The sequence below is a fragment of the Equus quagga genome, chromosome 11 (assembly GCF_021613505.1).
Source record: "Equus quagga isolate Etosha38 chromosome 11, UCLA_HA_Equagga_1.0, whole genome shotgun sequence".
NCBI lineage: Eukaryota > Metazoa > Chordata > Mammalia > Perissodactyla > Equidae > Equus > Equus quagga.
In genome coordinates, this window is record NC_060277.1 from 58,876,297 (window position 1) to 58,896,893 (window position 20,597).

A 20,597-nucleotide genomic window follows, 5' to 3' on the forward strand; every position below is an offset into this window, starting at 1 on the left:
TTATGCACACTTCCCATTTATCACAGACATGTACTCAAGGGTCAAGATATAGGAAAGCTAATTTTTTTTTAAAGATTTTATTTTTCCTTCTTCTCCCCAAAGCCCCCTGGTACGTAGTTGTATATTTTTAGTTGTGGGTCCTTCTACTTGTGGCATATGGGATGCGGCCTCAGCATGGCTTGATGAGTGGTACTAGGTCCACCCCCAGGAACCAAAAAGGCAAAACCCTGGGGTGCCGAAGCAGAGCGCGTGAACTTAACCAGTTGGCCACAGGGCCAGCCCCTAGGAAAGCTAATTTCTATTGCTTCATCAAAGACTTAAGAGTTTAAGTGAAACTGGTATTTTTTTTAATGCAAATGCTTGGAGATGAAGAATTCATTGAGTACTTAGCACAGTGGTACCCTGCCACCATTCATGCTAAGGCACCAGCATTCTCACTCACTACAATTGTTTTGTGACATCATTGATGCAAATGCCAATACAGTAGAAAAAAGTAAATAACATCTTAATATTTCTATGAAAATAGTTTTGACCTCACAGAACCATCAAAGAGCTCTCTGGACTTTGAGAATATTGGAATCTCCTGGTTAAGGAATTTTCAATAATCTTATACTTTCTGGTTTTTAGTATTTATCTCATGGAATCTTTCTTGCTGAGAAAATGTTTTCTAATACGCCAGATCAACTCATTCAACACTGTTAAGAGAACTACAACTAAATCTTTCAATTCTAACTTCAAAATGCTTATATTTTTCAAATTTAGTCTACAGTAATTCGAATGTACTGAATTCCCATTTCTACTAACAGAAATTTTATTCCTTGGGCAGTAAATAGAGAAATAGTCAAGTTGTACCAAGAAACTAGCATATCCTTTATATGTAAATACAATAAATAAAACTATAAGATACAAAAAAGTTTCTCTCAAAACCAATCTTTGAACCTCAAAAAAAAACTAAAGAAACAGTAAGTAAAAGATTCACCACCCCTAATATACTCACTTTCTGTTTATGCTGCTGCAAGAGGTTGTCAAGATTGTGTCGTCTTTTATAGTTAAAATAGAAGTTTTTACACTGAGCTTCACTTTTAGTTCCCACCATCTTGGCAATTGCTGCCCAGTTACGCCCATGCTCTACTAGACCTATATTTAAAACAGACCAAACATTAACTGAACAGTCACCTGATAAAGCAAACAAGAGAAATAATAAAATCAACTTAATCACTGAATTCACAATTACTAACACTAAAAGTGTGCTTTCAATTATTGCTTGATATACTTCAATACTTATTGAAATATGTATTGCCACAAAACTCACTGAGAGCTCTATTTTTCCACCCAAATTTAAAACATGCTCATTAATGGAAGGGCTCAACCTTATCCTTGTTAAGAATCTCCCAGAGGGCTAGGACAATGGTTGGACACATAGCAACAGCTCAAACACTTGTAAACTGAATGACTAAGTCCTTCTAAATCTTTGGAAACAGTATATCAGTATAAAGTTAATAAGGTAATCAAATATAAATGATTAACACAAAGCAAAAATATATAAAGACTCCATTTATAATCAGCATGTCTTGAGTTCATTCACAATCAAGGAACGCCTTGAAAAAAATTAACCAGTTTAAAAAAAAATCTGTTGTAATGCAATGCATCACAGAAACCTATGCAATCTGACACTTCTTTAATCAAATAATACATGTATGCACACATCTACACACATACACATATGTGCAAGGAATATGGGTATATAAATGCATATATACATAGCTACACAGAGATATAATTTAGATACAGGTGTATTCAAGAAGGAATTTCTAGTACAAATTTAACGAAAGGAAAACATGTTTTTCTATGTTAATAGAACTAGCTTCCTTAATAATGGTAATCGGAAGATTACTTCCAAATCCTGTGTGATATATGAACAAGAGATGAAAAGAGCGGTGACTAAATACTAATATGTAGGTATACTTACCTGAAAAAGATCACTCTATGATATAGCTAATATCTACTTGATGATCAGATGAGAATAAATGTGAATCTTTTAAAAAGTTATACATGTAATTATGACAAATCACAAATTTGCTAATCATGGCAAATAAACCTGAAATAAAAATATTTTGAAGGCTAAACACTTTCAACTGCTACATTTTTGGTAAAACTGGTGTATACGGTTCTTAAATATATCACTCATTATCAGCTAAACAGAAAATAAATCTGAAATGTGTCACTAAAATGTCAAGCTATTTACAATAATTTCTCTTTAGAACTACAAGGTAAATACTTAATTCCCAAAACCATTAGTTAATCCTTCTCAAAATTATTTTATTTAAAAAATAAATTATTTTTTATTTATAAACCAATTATTTATCCTATTAGAAATTTTAGTTCAATTTCAAATTATACTATATTAACAAGCAACAACAGAAAAATATAAAATCCATAATGTTCCAGAGTAAGATCAAGGCCATTGAGACAGACAGGGCTCAAATCTTTGACTATCTGGCTACAAAGTTCATGTTCTCTCCTTTGAATTGCAGTGCAATTTCTTAATAGTTTATAATCAAATACCTTACCAAATGCAAACTGAGAAAGTATTTACCATTCTATTAAATGCAACTTTTAAGTAATAGAAATATGGGCTTTTTATATCGAAATACCTTCCAAAAGAATTTTACTAACATTTAATCATAACTATTCTGGAAAAGTGAAAATCGCCTACTTCTAATAAAATGACATTCAAAATAAAACTGTGGAGAGAATCTTAAAACCATGAAAAGATGACTTCCTAAACAAGGAACACAGGGGTACCTTATTGGGTACCACATCAAAAAGAAGTCTTAAGTTTACCTCTAAATTCTATTTACCATTGTCGAAGAACTTTCTTTTCTTTCAATTAAAAGAAATTTAATTCCATTTCACTCATCACTAACAACCTTAAAAAAGAAAGAAAACAAAAACAAAAAAACCTGAACTACTATCATTTACCTTTTTTAGCAACTTCCATTTCTTCTTCTGTCCATCGAGAGGTTTCTACAGGCTCTGTAGAAACTGAAAGAGAGAGAGAGAACCCAACAAGGCACAGAAAAATTAGGTTAAATCCTTCATTCGCAGTTTATACGGCACCAACCCATTTAATAACTCTAACCTATTTCTCTGACATAAAGTCTGTCTAAAGCATTAGATTAAAGAAATTACAACAATAGGATGGTATCAGCCTCTCCCCGATAAACTAGAGGGGAGAATTTAACACTTCTCAGTGTTATGGTCTTTCTGTCAAGTTCCAGCCACATCACGTTTGAACACTGTTAGTCTATTTTCTAAGAAGTCCCACAGCACCTCGGTACCTTCCACTTACCAGATCTCCATCCCTCCTCTCCTGAAGTGTCAAAGGAAGAAACCACCCTCCCTCTTCCCGCCAGGCACAGTTCTCTCCTGTTCTCTACAGCTCCATATCCTCCTAGCTCCTGGAGGCCCTTATGTTCATCTTCAGTGCCCGACATCTAGTAAACACAGATGGATCACGAACTGAACACTTTCTCTTTTACTTTAGAAAGGAAATTGAGACTATAAGGCCTGAAATGAGCTCCTGCTATATTCCTTTTCTTAACTAATAGCACTGCCATCCACCCAGTCACTCAAATTATTAACAAGATCCTCAGACTACTTCTGAATCCGTCAACTAATTTTTGAATCCTTCTTCCCATTTACCACTTACATCCAATGACGCGAGTCAATTCTAATCTTCTGAATCCATTCTCTCCTTGCGTGGGCCACTGCTTGCTTAAAGATGCCCTTCTAACTGCCTCCAGCCCTTACTCTCTCTAACTTGTCCTCCACAACTATCACCAAAATTATCTTTCTAAAACACCAATCTAATCATAGCACTCCTCTATTTAAAAATCTTCATAAGCTCCTCACTCTGTTAAGTAAAGTAGGATATAGTTCAAACAAGGTCCATCATCATCTGCCCCCCCATCTACTTGTCTAGCTATTTCCCTCACATCATTCTTGCCATTCCCAGAGCTTGCACTTTCTTTCATAGTTCATGTTATGGCAAACTTGGTACCACTGAACCACCAATGGTGGTACTCATCATTGACATAATCCCTTTATAAACGAATGAGACAATACTTAGTGAGAGAAAAATGCTTGGACACCCAGACCCGATATTCCCTTGTCTAAGAATTTATTCCTATGAAAAATAATTTAACAGAAAGAAAATGCTATGTGAATAAAGATTCTTTTTTTTATTACAGTGCTATCTAGATTTGTTTAAAAGCGGGGGAAGGGATAGCCTAATCATTCAGCTATAGGGAATGGTTCAAGAAATTATGCCTCAGGGAACACAATACCAACATTTCACAGTTATCAAAAAGTAAAAATTAGAAACGAGAAAATATTCCTGATACATGACAAGTTAAAACATCAGAAAACAAAGTGGCACACACACTAGGATTACAACTAAGTAAAAAGAAAAACAGCTGTATTAGCACAACAAGACTGGGGCTGATGTTCTTTTTCCAAAGATTTTGAAATTAAAGTTTAAAAATTTTAAAGACCAGACTTTCAGATTATTTCTAGGTTGTCAGTATCAGAGGTCCCTCCTGCCCCACCCTAGCACTGAAACGGAATCCCAAACAAAATGATGGCCTGTCCACTCCAATCACATCCACTCACTGGGTTCTGGTGGCGGTGGCAGAGGTGGTGGGGGCTCCTCAGTGGCCGCTGCAGCTGCAGCACTGGCAGCCGCGGCTTCATTTGTCATAGACCTGGTGATCCGGCCCTTCCGGCGGCCCTGACTATTGGCAGTTTTTCGCCCCCGGGGTGTGGCCTGTTCTCTCTCCTCAGTTTCCTCTGCTGTACTTTCTGTCTTGTCCCTTTCCTTGGTATTTTCTCTGAGAACAAAAGCAAATGAAAATTTTGTGTGATTTAAAAGTATACACATATCAAAAAAGATTATAGCTTTGAAAATTCTTTAAATAGAAGTTGAACAAAACTGCCCAATCTCTCAGTTACTTAAAACAAACTTTATGAAAAATTCTGTCATGCTCCGATTTTAAAGAGGATTTGACTGGCTGAAATTAACATATGTCACAAAGGCCTGTTTTATTCGTTAATGGACTTCAAATTTAAACACATTTCAAATCCCCTGACTTGGAGATTTACGAGAACTCTCTATGAGAAAGCACTGAATGGCAGCAGGAAAGCCCCTAGACCAGCAATCCAGAGGCAGAGGGGTACACCAAAAGGCAGGAGTCCTGGATTTCTTGCCTTTGCTCCCACATAAGTTTTCTCCTCTGTAAAACAAAGAAGCTGAAACAGATGCTGTCCATGACAGATGCCCTTTCTGTAGTAATCACCTACAACATTGTTTTATTAAACCAGGCTCAATATTCTCAATCACCTCCAGTATTAATAATGTGCAAACAGGGCAGTATTGCCTAGTGGTTAGCAGAACGGCCTCTGGAGCCAGGCTGTCTGGGTTCATACCAGAGCTCTGTGATTTACTAGCCAAGTGATGACCTTGGACAAGCTCTCTCACCTCTACCTCAGTTTTTCTCATCTGGAAAATGAGGATAATAATAGTGTATTTCATAGGGCCGTCGCGAGGACAAAAGAGTTAACTTATGTAAAATGTTCAGAACAGTGTCTGGAACATATTAAGTATCATACACATTTGCTATCATTAAGGCTAAACCTCCATGCTATAAAGTACTTATCACAGTCTCAAGCACTTAGGGAAAACTATCAATAAATGGTCATTACTATTAATAGCAATAGTACCACATCTTATCTGGAAGACTATTCTCTGTACTACTTATCTCCCAGAGTTGTAATATTTAAAAATAAGGTGCTTAATGTACATTTTTGCAAATGAATGGATATATAGCAATACTCAAAGACTCAACTATTCTTGCATAATGCAAGGTGTTGATTTTTTTTCAAATTTTATCTACTTCAAGTAAAGACCTGTTGTGGCTTATCAAGTCATAGTTTTTTTTTTCCAAAGTTAAAAAATGCTTCAAGAATAATTCTTTCCCTTTCAGTTATAAATTACCCTTAAGTTACCATGTATCTCTCTTCCTTCACTTCTTTATCCCCTTACCAATCTGACTACTACTACAGCCTCCTATTAAAGATGTTTTGCCAAAAGTCACCAATGACTTACAAACTGCAAAATCAAATGACCTTTTCTCAATTTGCGTCACGTTACTCTTTCTGCTACAACTGACACTGTGACAATTCTTTTCATATCCATCTCAACTAAGCTTTTAGGACTTCACATTTCCTTAATATACCTACTGCTATTCGGGTTCTCCTTCTGGGGATTACCTTTTTCCTCTCAATCCTTTAATATAGGGATTTCCCAAGGCTTACTCTGGCCTTAAAGCTCTGTGAGGTTACCCATTCACATCAATTCTACTGGAAAGACTCCCAATCTATATCTTGTCTTTTTTTTTTTTTTAAAGATTGGCCATGAGCTAACATCTGTTGCCAATCTTCCTCTTTTTTCCCTCCCCAAAGCCCCCCAGTACATAGTTGCATATCCTAGTTATAGATTCTTCTAGTTCCTCTATGTGGGACGCCGCCTCAGCATGGCCTGATGAGCAGTGCTAGGTCTGTGCCCAGGATCTGAACCCACTAACCCTAGGCAGCCGAAGCGGAGCAGATTAACTTAACTACTTGGCCATGGGGCCAACCCCCCAATCTATGTCTTTAGACGTGTACCGCATCTCCTAAATCTCCTAAGATCCAAACTTGTCTTCCCAATTACCAGCTGAAATTACCACTTGGATTTCCCATCTATACAACTCAACATATCCCAAAATATGCTCATCCTCACTACCCTGCTTCTTGCTCGACCTCATTCTCTAATTTCTTGTTAACAGTATCACCATGTTCATAATTACTCAGGATTACAAATTTGACATCATCTTTAGCTCTTCCCTTTTTTATTCATTTCCTATATGTGATCTAATGCCAAGTTTTGGTTATTTCATCTCGGTAATATTTCTCCGACTACTTCTACCATCTCTACTTCTACTACCACTGTATTTATTCAGCGCCTTAGTACTCCAATCCCAGTCTTTTATAGCAGCCTCCTTGACTCTTATATCTCAATACAAGATACTGCCAGTGGATCAATATTCTAGCAGAACCTCTTTGGCAATAAAACATTCCATTCATTCCCCACCTATTCCAAACAGACCCATACAGCCTCCTGAATGATGTCTACATGTTAGCTTTCATTAAGGCTTTATATAATCTAACCTCAGTCCACCTTCCACTTTTCTTCTGGCCCTCTAAGTTCTAGTCTAAAGAAACCATTATCTGCCCTTTCTCCAAGCAGCATGTCCATTCATGCTCTTGCCTCTATTCTATCCACATTAACCACTGGCTCCTGCATACAGTCCTCTAAACTATCCAGAAAGAAGTAAACCTTAAACTCTTCTCAATCACTCTGCTCATTTCTTCCAGGCTCTTTTCTTTTTCTTAAATACTACTTGTATCTTGCCTCATTTTACCCTACTAGATCATAAACTACCTGGGAATAGTACATATCTCATGCATTTTTGCATCCTCCATAAGACCCAGCTCACATCAGTAATAAATAAATGCTTGTTAAATAAATTAAAGATTTTAAGAAAAAAGTAAAATCAAGATATGGCAGTTCCATGAGCAGAACCACTGAGCAGATGGGAATATAAATGCTTTAAACTGAACTAAAAAATTAAAAATTTAAACAGATATCTTCCTAAAATACAAAATTAGACTGGCATGAGTATCCAACTCTTTAAAAACCATATCAAGTGATCTGGGCTGCCTCAGTTGCCATCAAACTAGATAAACCTTCAGTCTTTCCAAGAGGATTATAGAAGTAAAACAATAAGTATCAAAAGGAACAAACTACTGATACATGCAACAACCTGTATGGATCTCAAAGGCATTACACTAAGTAAAAGAAGCCAAGCACAGAAGATTACATACTACACAATTCCATTTATACGAAATTCTAGAAAAGGCAAAACAGATTAGCAGTTGCCAGAGAGTGGGAATGGGGTGAAAGAAATTACTGCAAAGGAGGTTATGGGAACTTTTTGAGGTCATAGAAATGTTCTACATCACAACCGTAGCAATGGCTATACCACTGCACACTCCTGTTGCAATAGATCAACATATATGCTTAAAATTGGTAAATTTTCTTCTATTTAAATTATGCCTCGATAAAGCTAATCCTTAGGGGAAAAACAACCAACCTAGCTGCTAAGCCCCCTACACCACCCTGCCACAATATGTACACAAAGGCATCAACAGTAGCTGCCTCTGAGTGGCAGAATCACAGGTTAATTTTCTTTATATTTTGCTTTCTTTTCCTGATTTTCTATAATGAACAAAAATTACTTTTATAACCAATATAATAGCAATAACCACAAATAAACCAGGAACTCTATTTTGATAAAGAAAATCAATGAAGCTGGAATATAAGGTATTATATAAATGAAAACCATTTATCAGCATTTTTACATGAATGTACACTATCTGAGGTTCAAAAAAATATCCTGCGGTATCTTCCAAATCAAAGATTAAATTATATTCAATATATCTCAGGGATGAGTGTATATTATTGTAGCCTACCCCTTCTGAAAAACAGTATCTCATGTCTGGCAAATAAGTCCATTAAGCCAAACGTTATAGTTACTGGAATATTCCATTCCTTAATTACATCAAATAGCTATTAGATGGTCAAAGTACACCTCCCACTGATTCTTTTATCTAAAATTTTATACCTTCAATAAATTCAATTTCATTATTTAAAACTAACTATAACATTTAACTATTTAACTCACTTAGAGTCTTCTTTTTCATCTTTTTCTTCTTCATCTTTCTTTTCCTCTTCTTTTTTTTCTGTTTTTTCCACTTTATCTTCTTCTTTTTCTTCCACTTTTTCTTCTTGTGAGGGTCGGGCAATTTGCTGCTAGAATGAACCATCATTAGTAAAATTCAAACGTAAAAGAAACAGTTCTTTAAATTGTGATGATGAATTATAATAAATATCTAGGCAAAAAAATTAATAAATAATTAACTTATTAATAATGTATAATGTATAATGTAATGTATTAAAAATTAATCTAATGCTCTTTAATGTATTCTATATATATTGCTTAAAAGGTCACACACACAAACACATACAAATGCTCATAGTGTTCAGACCCATCAAAGAGGTGAAAATGTTAATACTCCAGTTAGAAATCTGCAATTGGAGGTCAGTTCTCTCTTTTTTGTAATTCCCACATCTAATCTGTCACTCAAGCATTTCAATTCTACCTTAAAATTTGATAATCTGCAATTCACCAAACCATCCTTCTAGCATTAGATACTTAATATGTTCCCAATTTTTTCATCATAATGTATAATACTACAAGAAATATCTTTACACTTTTACTCTTGGTGGACCATTTATTTAATGGAATAGTAGATAGCTACGGTCAATATCAAGACTGAAGCAATTTGGAAAAATACTAAAAATAAAATAAAATGAAAAGAAGCAAAACATTAAAATACTTCTAAGCTGTAATTACAACTATGTAATTCTAAGTAGGTATACGAATAAAGACTGGAAGAGAGGGGCCGGCCCCGTGGCCAAGTGGTTAAGTTCACGTGCTCAGCTTTGGCGGCCCAGCGTTTCGCTGGTTTGGATCCTGGGTGCGGACGTGGCATCGCTCATCAGGCCACGCTGAGGCGGCATCCCACGGGCCACAATTAGAAGGACCCAACTAGAAGGTGCTGCTCGACTCACCTAAACACACCTAGCATTTTCATGCCTTTGCCTGGAACACTCTTTCTATCCTTCCTTGCCTAGTAAGCTCCTACATAGCCTCCGTGATTCAGTGCAAAATGGTCTATGTCCTGTGAGGCTTTTCTTGATTTCCACAGAGACGCTCCAGGCGCTGTCTCCCTACCTTTCCATCTGCACGTATCCATCTGCTTGCAGCACTTATCACAGGGTGGTGTAGTATCTGGTTATCAGCATCTGTCTGGCTCGCTGTGTTATAATCTCATCAAGGACAAGGACCCAATCTTAATCATCCAAGTATCCCCCATTCCTAAGAGAACATCTGGACCATGTGTTGGATATAGCAAAAACCAAATTTCTTTATTCTGGTTATTTGAAAAGCTTTTGCCCTCCCACCTCAATCTTTCATTCTGATCCAGGTTAATGTCCATCTTGCCTTAACATAACTCTACCTGTCCTCTTACGTGTTCCTTTCACCAGACAACATGAAGGACTCATTTATTCAAAGTAAAATTTTCCTTAATTCTTAATAGCATCTCAAAGTCTTTTACCTACTCACCAAAACTAAAATCTGGCTTTTTTTCTTAAGATAGTAAACGTCTTATTGGACTCTCTAAAAGAAGTTCCACATTATTAAGGAAAGTTTCCTTTTCTTCTGGATATTTACTATTACTAGAGAAAATAAGAAATCAGGAAGGTTTTCAAATGTATACTTTCCAACCATGACTAGATCTGCTTTACAACTGGGAATGTTTATTTTATTAATCTCTAACTGACTCTAGCACACCATAGTGGTCACAAGACCTGCTTCAAATGTTAATAGCTTCACCCCAACCCCCACAACAAATGTAGCATCCATCTATCATTCTGAACCAACAAGATGGCATACCAATGACAAACTCTGCCCTTTGCCTAGCAAGTGGATTGCTATAAACCACAAAAATGGTTTATAGCCCTAGGAAATGATGGGTAGGTGTCAACTCAGCAGAAGGTAAGTAAAAAGGTTCACTATTCCCTTAGACATGGACAATACATATAACCTTATTCCCCTAATACTTTTCTGCTTCTAATATTAACCAGGGTTTTGAAGAAAGTAAGCGATTCCACACATTCCCTGCTGCCTAAAATCTAGCCAACAGCTGACTTTACCCCCACCTTCCATAGTGCTGGGGACTGAGAAACAACTGTAGCACCTGCTTCAATCAGTCAATGGGAAGAAAGGGGCAAGATCCCTTCTGAAGCACAGCTCCCAGTTCTGCAGAGGGTGTGGAAATGATCCAAAAAAACTGATGGAGTTGCTGGGTAGAGTCTGTAGAAGTGTGTGACACCTCCAGAGCAGAACTTCTCACACGCTATCCAGGAGGCACTCATGCTGACTGGGCAGCAGTGAATGGAGAGGAACGCTAGGGAGGTCAAAGAGCACAGCCAGCACTATTGGGGGATACACATCAAGATCTATTGTAACGACCTCCACTGACATTAAAGAGAGTAAGGAATAACCTCTAGTTTTAACAACTAGAGTGGTTGGAATTCCTTTTGCTTCAGGCAATCCGCAAAGAGAAGTGCCAATCCCCATGGTCTAGGATGGAGGCTATAGGTTACATCCCCCAGGACCCTATTAGTGGGCTGGCTGGAGTAGAAGGTCATAGTTTCAAAAGGAAACTCTTCAAAAGGTCCCCTAGTAGACACAGGCATTCCCAATAGCTTCTTCTTCAGGTTTCTCCCTCCTTAAGCCCAACATTTGATAGTCAATAAAAAAAAATTTTATTCTGTTAGAGAGGTTCTCATAACATGAAACATTTCTATCAAACAAGCTATTCACTATGAGTGCAAGAGCACATTATTAAAAAAAACAAAAAATTTCATGAAAAAAGTGAAAGTTATGTGTATTTCATAATGATAAATGAAGAAAAGAGACAATTTCAGCAGCGTTCTCTATAGCAAGATCCAATAACAGTCTATGCTGAGATGTATTACCACTATACCTAACGGAATATCTAACACACATTTATACATTCTATTTAAATTTGTTAAACTGCTCAAGTCTTTGGAAAACAGATAAATAAATGAATTCCCACCAAGCAGACAATGAAGTTGCCAAGAAATAAAATGACTAAATTTAAGAACAAGCAGCACGGGGTAGGCCCTGTGGCCGAGTGGTTAAGTTCACATACTCTGCTTCGGCAGCCCAGGGTTTCGCCGGTTTGAATCCTGGGCGCAGACATGGCACCGCTTCTCAAGCCATGCTGAGGCAGCATCCTACATGCCACAACTAGAAGGACCCATAACTAAAAATGCACAACTACGTACCGGGGGGCTTTGGAAGAAAAAGGAAAAATAAAATCTTTAAAAAAAAAAGAACAAGCAGCTACAGTTAACTAAAAATGTACAAGAAGCAGAAAGAATGAAGTACTACTTCAGCCACTAAATGTTTTTAAAAAGTACTTCAGTCAGTAAATAGAAAATATCTTATGCCTAGCTTATCAAAATACATTGATAACCAATGCCTTTAAACCAACTGAATTTGAGACTACCATCCTGCAGAATGAAAGCTGTCAATCACCCAAAAACACCATAATAAAGGAAATGAAGGTAATAGCTGCTACCATTTATTGGGCATGCCATATGTGCTTGATGCTACACTCCAGGACTTCACACACATAACTACTTCTCATGTTAACCCTGCGAGATAAGTATAACTGCTCCCACTCTCACAAATGTGGAAACCAAGGCTCACCAAGGGAAGGGACACGTCTAGGATAACACAGATACAAACGGGCAGAGAGCGTTTTGTGTTCTAAAGCTCTATTATATTCAATTTTTTACCTGTCTAGAAAATTCTTTCTAACTAGTGTCTAGCTAACAGTTTAATCAGAAACTCTTCCAACGTCAAAAATTACAAAACTATACGCTTTCTGAATAGCTTTGGGGAATAAGAACATGCTGGCAAGATGTTGTCAGCATGAAGGAAGAGTACAAATTCTTGTGGAAAGTAATCAACTATTTGGAAATGAAGAATGTGGTTTCTAAACAGTGACTTGCATTATTGTAGGTCACTAGCAGGTACCACAGCAATTCTATCTGCATGGTGACAGATTAATTAGATGGGAGTATACCAGGGAGAATAAAAGGAACTTTTTACTCCTAACAAAAATGTTACACATAGAATCAAATTACTACTTGGCATGTTATTTATAATTCTAGATCTCAAATAAACACTGAAGACTGGCTTTGAGCTTCCAATCTTTGATATGTATTCACTATTTCCAATAAAATTTATAAGGAACCACACTCACTCTTGTCATAGGATGCTAGTAAGTTAAACTATAAAAATGGTTTGAGCAGTACCTAGCAGGATTTTGAGAGAAGAGTTAAAACTTTTGCCAACAACAATCTCTGAGCACAACTCTAACAAAAATAAGATCTGCAGTCTCATTTTCCTATGATTCTAAGTTTAAAAATCATTCTCAGAGTAAATAATATCCAAGGTTCCCAATCGGCAACAGCCGGTTAAAACTCAAACCTCACAAATTTGCAATCTTTCAGTCAACAGCATAGTATATATTCACCTGCTGAATCAAAATTACTTCCTATGGGTAAAACATTGGGAGTGGGGAATAGGAGAAGCAATCAAAAAAAACTGAAAGGATCAAGCATAGACTTCAGCAGAACTCAACAGAGTCTTGAAATAAATTTACCCTAATAGCTGTGGGATTACCTGAGGTAATTCCTACTGATTCAAATTTGATTAGATAATAGAACACTAAAGTGATTTTCAAATTAGTTGGATCTCTATATCCGCCAGGGTAAAATCAAGACACACTGATTTTAAAATTCTCAATTTGTAACTAGGTTCTTTTTTTAAAAAAAGTCTTTCTGAACTTTGTCCTATGCAGCAAATTCTAAATTTCCAACACAAATCTTTTTCCTCAACTCCAGACATATATCTAACTGCCTACTTTACATCTCCACTTGGATGTTTAACAGGTATTTGAAATGCAGCATATTTCAATTCTGCCCCCCAAATTTGCTCCTAGTTCAGTCATGCCTATTGCAGGAAATGGCAACTCCACAAGCCAAAACCTGGGTTATCTTTGATAACGGTCCTTCTCGCATCACTCATAATCAATCCATCAACAAAACCTCTTGACTTTATCTTCAAAAACATATCCACAAATTGACCAGTCCTCTCCCCCACCCTCCTACAACAGCCTTGTCCAAACCACTAGGATTATTAAAATAGCCTTTTACCTGGCTGGCCTGCTTCTTCCTTTGCCTTCCTTACAGCCTAGTTTCAATAGAACAGCCAGAATGATCCTATCACAACTAAAATCTGGTATCACTCTTCTGCTTCAAAAGTCTAATGGCTTCTCCTTTCATTTGGTATCAGCTCTAATGTCATTCAATTCTATAGAAGAGAGCCCTCCCAATAAAATGAGCAAAGAAAGAAAGTACCTCAACATAATAAAGGCCTTTTATGACTAACCCACAGCCAACATCATACTCAATGAGACAAAACTGAAAGCCATGCCTCCAACAACAAGAACAAGACAAGGGTGCCCACTCTCACCATTCCTATTCACTGTAGTACTGCAGATTTTGGCCAGAACAATTAGACAAGAAAAAGAAACAAAAGGGATACAAATTTGAAAGGAAGAAGTGAAACTCATGTTGTTTGTGGACGGCATGATTCCATATATAGAAAATCCTGAAGAATCCACCAAAAAACTATTAGAAATAATCAACAACTATAGCAAAGTTGCAGGGTACAAAATCAACCAACAAAAATTAGTTGCATTTCCATACACTAATAACGAACTAACAGAAAGAAAGCTCAAGAATACAATTCCATTTACAGTCTCAACAAAAAGAATAAAATATCTATGCATAAATTTAATCAAGGAGTAAAAGACCTATACAAGGAAAACTAAGATATTATTGAAAGAAACTGAAGACGTAAAGAAAAGGCAAGATACTTCATGCATATGGATTGGAAGAATAAACATAGTTAAAATGTCTGTATTACCTAAAGTAATCTGAAGATTCAACGCAATCCCAGTCAAAATCCTAATGACATTCTTCATGAAAATAGAACAAAGAATCCTAAAATTTATACGGAACAACAAAAGACCCAAATAGCCATGGAAATATTCAGAAAAAAGAGCAAATCTGGAGGCATCAGAATCCCTTACTTCAAAATATATTACAAAGCTACAGTAATCAAAACAGCATGGTACTGGTACAAAGACAGGTACACAGATCAATGGAACAGAATTGAAAGCTCAGAAATAAAACCACACATCTAAGGACAGCTCATCTTTGACAAAGGAGCTAAGAACATACAATGGAGAAAGGAAAGTCTCTCCAATAAATAGTGTTGGGAAAACTGGAGAGCCACATGCAAAAGAATGAAAGTACACCATTATCTTTCGCCATACACAAAAATTAACTCAAAATGGATCAAAGACTTGAAGGCAAGACGGGAAATCCTAAAACTCCTAGAAGAATATATAGGCAGTAGTACACTCTGACATTGATCTTAGAAGAATCTTGTCAAATACCAGGTCTACTCGGGCAAGGGAAACAAAAGAAAAAATAAACAAATGGGACTTCATCAAACTAAAGAGCTTCTGCAAGGCAAAGGAAACCAGGAACAAAACAAAAAGACAACCCACCAACTGGGAGAAAATATTTGCAAATCATATATCCGACAAGGGGTTAATCTCCAAAATACATAAAGAACTCATACAACTCAACAACAAAAAAACAAACACCCTAATCAAAAAATGGGCAGAGGATATGAACAGACATTTTCCAAAGAAGATATACGGATGGCCAAAAGGCACATGAAAAGATGTTCAACATCACTAATCATCAGGGAAATGCAAATCAAAACTACAATGAGATATCATCTTACTACCTGTCAGAATGGCTATAATTAACAAGACCAAAAACAAACGCTGGAGAGGATGTGGAGAAAAGGGAACACTATTATACTGCTGGTGGGAATGCAAGCCAGTGCGGCCACTACAGAAAACAGCATGGAGATTTCTCAAAAAATTAAAAATAGCAATACCATAGGACCCAGCTATCCCACTACTGGGTATTTATCCAAAGAACTTGAAATCAATGATTCAAAGAGACTTACGCACCTCTTTGTTCACTGCAGCATTATTCACCACAGCCAAGAAGTGGAAGCAACCCAAATGCTCACGGACTGATGATTGGATAAGGAAGACGTAGTGTGTATATATATACAACAGAGTATTACTCAGCCATAAAAAAAGACAAAATTGTCCCATTTGCAATAACATGGATGGACCCTAAGGGTATTATGTTAAGTGAAATAAGCCTGACAAAGACAAACACTGAGGATTTCACTCATATGTGGAAGATAAACCCACAGACAGACAAAGAGAAGAGTTTGGTGGTCACCAAGGAGAAGGGGGGTGAGGGCTGGGCACAAAGAGTGACGGGGCACACTTACATGGTGATTGACAAATAATAACGTACAACTGAAATTTCACAATGTTGTAAACTATTATGGACTCAATTAAGGAAAAAAAAAAAACCTAACGTGGCAGGATTAGACTGTCGGAAAGGCAAATCAAACCAAAACTGAGCCTACCTGGGGGCAAGCCTCCTAAGATTCAGGTTGAAGTGAGGGTACATACGGAAGATCTCAGTTCCGCAAATGCATTCTGGAATGTGATAAGTGTGCAACCACATGGAACAAGAATGTGCAGAAGAAAACAGCAATGTGTTGGAATTTAACAAGGACAAGTGTGCCAGGGAGGGGAGTGCAATCGTGTCCTAGATAACTTTAGGACAAAAAACAAACGTTTCAGAGTAACACAGACACTCCCCTGTCACACAAAACTTCCTACCAGAGCTTTCTCCTCTATAATCACAAGCAACAGACTGCTAATCCAGCAAAGGTAAGGAAAAATAAATATTAAATTATCCCCTTGCATTATCTTGGATTGAAAAATTTAACAAGTAACATACACAATTTCTAAAAATAAAATTAAAGTTATAAATACTAGTTTGTAATTAGGAACAAAGCTTTTGTTAAAATTTGCAGCTGAGGGCCAGCCCCATGGCCCAGTGGATAAGCTCGCGAGCTAGCGCACTCTGCTTCAGCAGCCCAGGGTTTCGCCAGTTAAGATCCTGGGAGCGGACCTAGCACCACTCATCAAGCCATGCTGAGGTGGCGTCCCACATGCCACAACTAGAAGGACCCACAACTAAAATATACAACTATGTACTGTGGGGGTTTGGGGAGAAGGAAAAAAAAAATTTTGTAGCTGAAACTTGTCTACAATGTAGATGGGCTCTAGCATCTCTAGCTAGAGGACCTTGATTCCACTTTCTCCGTGGGAAGTAGGGAAAAGCCCTGGTACCTTTAGTTGAACAGTGCTTCCTGCCTCACTGCTGACATTCAAGTTTCTCCCATTCAGTTAGTAAGTCTTTATGGAGCTATACAGTCATCCACCTCTTTGCCTCTAAAGTATCAGTCCCATCATTGTACAAGCATGCTCTTTTCTGCCCTTCTCATCCTCATCAGCCCTACCACCCATTTCTGTGTTCCCCTTTAAAAGCAAATCTCACAAACAAGCATACACTTGTACTACTGCCATCTCCTCACTTTCTATAATACCCTCTTCAATTCACTATAATCTTATTTCTGGCCCCTCACCAATCCACAGAAAATGCAAGTCAAGGTCACCTCAGTTTACTCAACCTCTAGCAGCATTTTACACAGCTGACTCATGAAAACATGCTCTATACTTTTTTTTAACCAAGAAATACTGTTTCTGAAGAATATGTATTCACATCTTGTGAGGTGGTAGTGTTCTCTAGGAAACAACGACCCAGAAAACACAAAAAGGTTATGGCTACAAATAATGACAGAACTAATGATGAAATTACGAAATAATGAGAGAGTGTCAAGTAACCTGTATCTGGTAACCAGAGTGACCAAGGGAAGAAATGATGGCTGTTATAGGGAAACCAAAAGAGATTTAGGAATGCAAATAAACAGTCAGCAGCTGTCCGAGGTCATGCTGGCAATTCCATAATGTGAGTTGTATCTGGGTGTGAAGAGCAACGGGCAATCCCATTATCCCAGCAGCCTCACTGGTAAAGCATACACCGGCTGTGACAGCTACTGATTAGTTATTTTGGAGGAAACAGTTTTTAAGTACTGAATTGCAACTGTGAAAACATATACTGTAAGTATTAAAAACTATCTTTTTAGGTTAAGTGCTTTTTAAGACAAATTATCTAAACTCTAGAAATGAAGTTACTCTGTAACAAAATCAAGTCCCAGGTATTTCAGTAAATAATCCTCCACTCTGTTACCATTGTATATTTCTCTCCCTTACTCTACCCTCCTCAGACAAAACGACTGGTAAAGATGGCAGAATAAATAAAGTGTTAAAAGAGTCTCATATCTAGTTACATTATTATTGTTAACATTGACATGCACGATTTAGATAACGTCAAAGTACAGAACTTTTCTCATTAATTTTATCATACCAGACAATTAAAATACATTTAAAATAAAAGATATAACACATTAAATATATAAACTTCAAAATAATCATAATATGTTCATAACATCCTAATTAATTTAATAGAAACATCTATCCTCAAAGTACGTATTATTAAGGACAAGGCTTCTGTTATAACATTTTTCATCTTCATACTTCCACCAAGCCTGACATATCTTTCATACAATAATGAAACACACCTGGTTTCTTCCTCTGCGTTTTCCATAATTCCTTCTTACTAGGGCTTTATAATTCTCGTTTTTCTTAGTTAAGTAGTAGTATAAAACACAATCAGGAACACTCTATAAGGAAAAGAAATTATTTCTGAGCATACAATGAAATAAAATTTTTAAGAAATCAAGGAACACTTTCAAGGAAAATCTCTGGTATTCTCAAAGTATAAACTGAAGGAAACAAACATGGCCAGCACATTAAGGCATATCTAGACTCTAAAAATATATACATTATACCTACTATTTTAATGAACAATTACAGTTGGCTTAATCCAAAGTATGTAAAAGATACCAGGAATTATCAGAAACATTCAAACACTTTCTTATTAACCAATAACTAAATTCCCCTTCTTACAGCATATATGTAAATATTCAGAGTTTCTTTAAATATTTTGCTCAAAAACATTACATCCAATCCACTGTGAAAAGAATTCAGAGGAAATCAGGACTCTGATATTTTAATTAGAAATTTAATAAGGTTCAAAAAGTATTGTAATCTATGTCTTTTTAGGGAACTATAGTATCAGGTCATTTTTGATTAACCATGAAAATAGTCTGTATTCTGTGCTTAGGATTTGGTATCACATAATTGTAAATGGCACTACACCAGTCACATGAGAATCTTTTCTGTGAAGCCCATTGCAAAAAAAACTACTTAACTACCTCTGTGTATTAGAGCACAAAACTTTCAAAGTAGCAGCCATCACAAACTTATAAACATTCTCAATGTAAACTATTTCTTACCTTCCTTTCCAAGTAGGATGCAATTAGTCCAAAGTTTTTAGGATGCTGGATAAACCTAAGTAAAAAAAAAAACAATAACACACACACATACACATAACATTTTAACAACTTAAAAAGAGGGAGAAAAAAACCTCTGGAACAAAAATGTTATGGTACAGACTAATTCCCCATGAGTCCTACTGACAACCTGAGGAACAACTGCAGAATAACTGGAGTCTTTTAAAGGGTACCGATTCCTGGGCACCATCTACCAGGAACTGCCTGGATTAGTCTATGGGTAGAGCTCAGAAATGTGTACCTTTAAAAAGTACCCTTAGAGCCAGAACAGATGGCCAAGTGGTTAAAGTTCAACACTCTCACCACTTAGGCAACCAAGGTTTGGTTCCCATCACAGAACCATATCACTCATCTGTCAGTAGCCATGCTGTGGCAGTGGCTCACATAGAGGAACTAGACGGATTTATAACCAGAACATACAACTAGGTACTGGGGCTTCGGGGAAGGGGAAAAAAATAGAGGAAGATTGGTGATAGCTGTTAGCCCAGGGTGAATCTTTCCCAGAGGAAAAAAAAAGAAAAAAAAAATTAAAAAGCACCCTTAGGTGATTCAGACACCACCCAAGTTTGGGTACCACTCTTACCATGACTCCATAACCTCAGTTCTTACCTGTTACCATAGTCCTACCTATAAACATATGGGAACATCATATCAAACCTATATTCTCTACTTTCCACAGTATCCATTCAAATGCTAAAAGGGGGCCAAGTTTTTGGGGAAACAGTTCAATTTACAAGTAAAGACCAAATACTTCTCACTAACTTATGTAAGCTTCCATTAGAGAAAAAAACTTAAATTACTTGTCCTTAAAGATCTCCTTTTCATGGTCAGTCCAAACATTCATAAACTGCCTCTCTTTATAAACCTTCATAGGGTCCTCCATAAGCCCATTCATGTTAATGAACTTGACCCGTCTTTGTTCTGCATCAAACATCATAGGCGGGATCACAGAGAGCTGCCGCATTTGTTTCTCATTATTCTGGGGGCAAAAAAAAAGCAATTTACATAGAATAAAATTTAAAGAGGACCACAGACCAGCTGTCTTAATATACATTAAAAAAACACCTATGTGGTTTAATGACAATAGTAGTGCATACCATAACATCTAACATATAGTAATTACTCATATATCTAATAAATATTCATTGAATGAATTATAGACGCAGAGTGTATACATATTATTTTTTTATAATCCACTACTACAATTTGAGAAGA

General features: G+C 36.7%; 1 protein-coding gene across 14 annotated transcripts in view; it reads right to left on the minus strand.

Moving 5' to 3' along the window:
• The window catches only part of NCOR1 (nuclear receptor corepressor 1), a 154,478-nt gene that overhangs the window by 66,971 nt on the left and 66,910 nt on the right, over positions 1-20,597 (minus strand). For 10 of the 14 annotated variants that reach the window (XM_046675471.1, XM_046675474.1, XM_046675476.1 and 7 more), the window contains 7 exons: positions 20,183-20,361; positions 19,326-19,380; positions 18,549-18,650; positions 8,847-8,974; positions 4,675-4,892; positions 2,983-3,045; positions 998-1,137 (listed from right to left, as the gene is read on the minus strand). In XM_046675471.1, coding sequence (XP_046531427.1) covers positions 998-1,137; positions 2,983-3,045; positions 4,675-4,892; positions 8,847-8,974; positions 18,549-18,650; positions 19,326-19,380; positions 20,183-20,361 — 885 coding nt within the window. The remainder of the gene's footprint in view (positions 1-997; positions 1,138-2,982; positions 3,046-4,674; positions 4,893-8,846; positions 8,975-18,548; positions 18,651-19,325; positions 19,381-20,182; positions 20,362-20,597) is intronic. The other 4 variants (XM_046675479.1, XM_046675478.1, XM_046675481.1 and 1 more) reach the window with 1 other exon arrangement.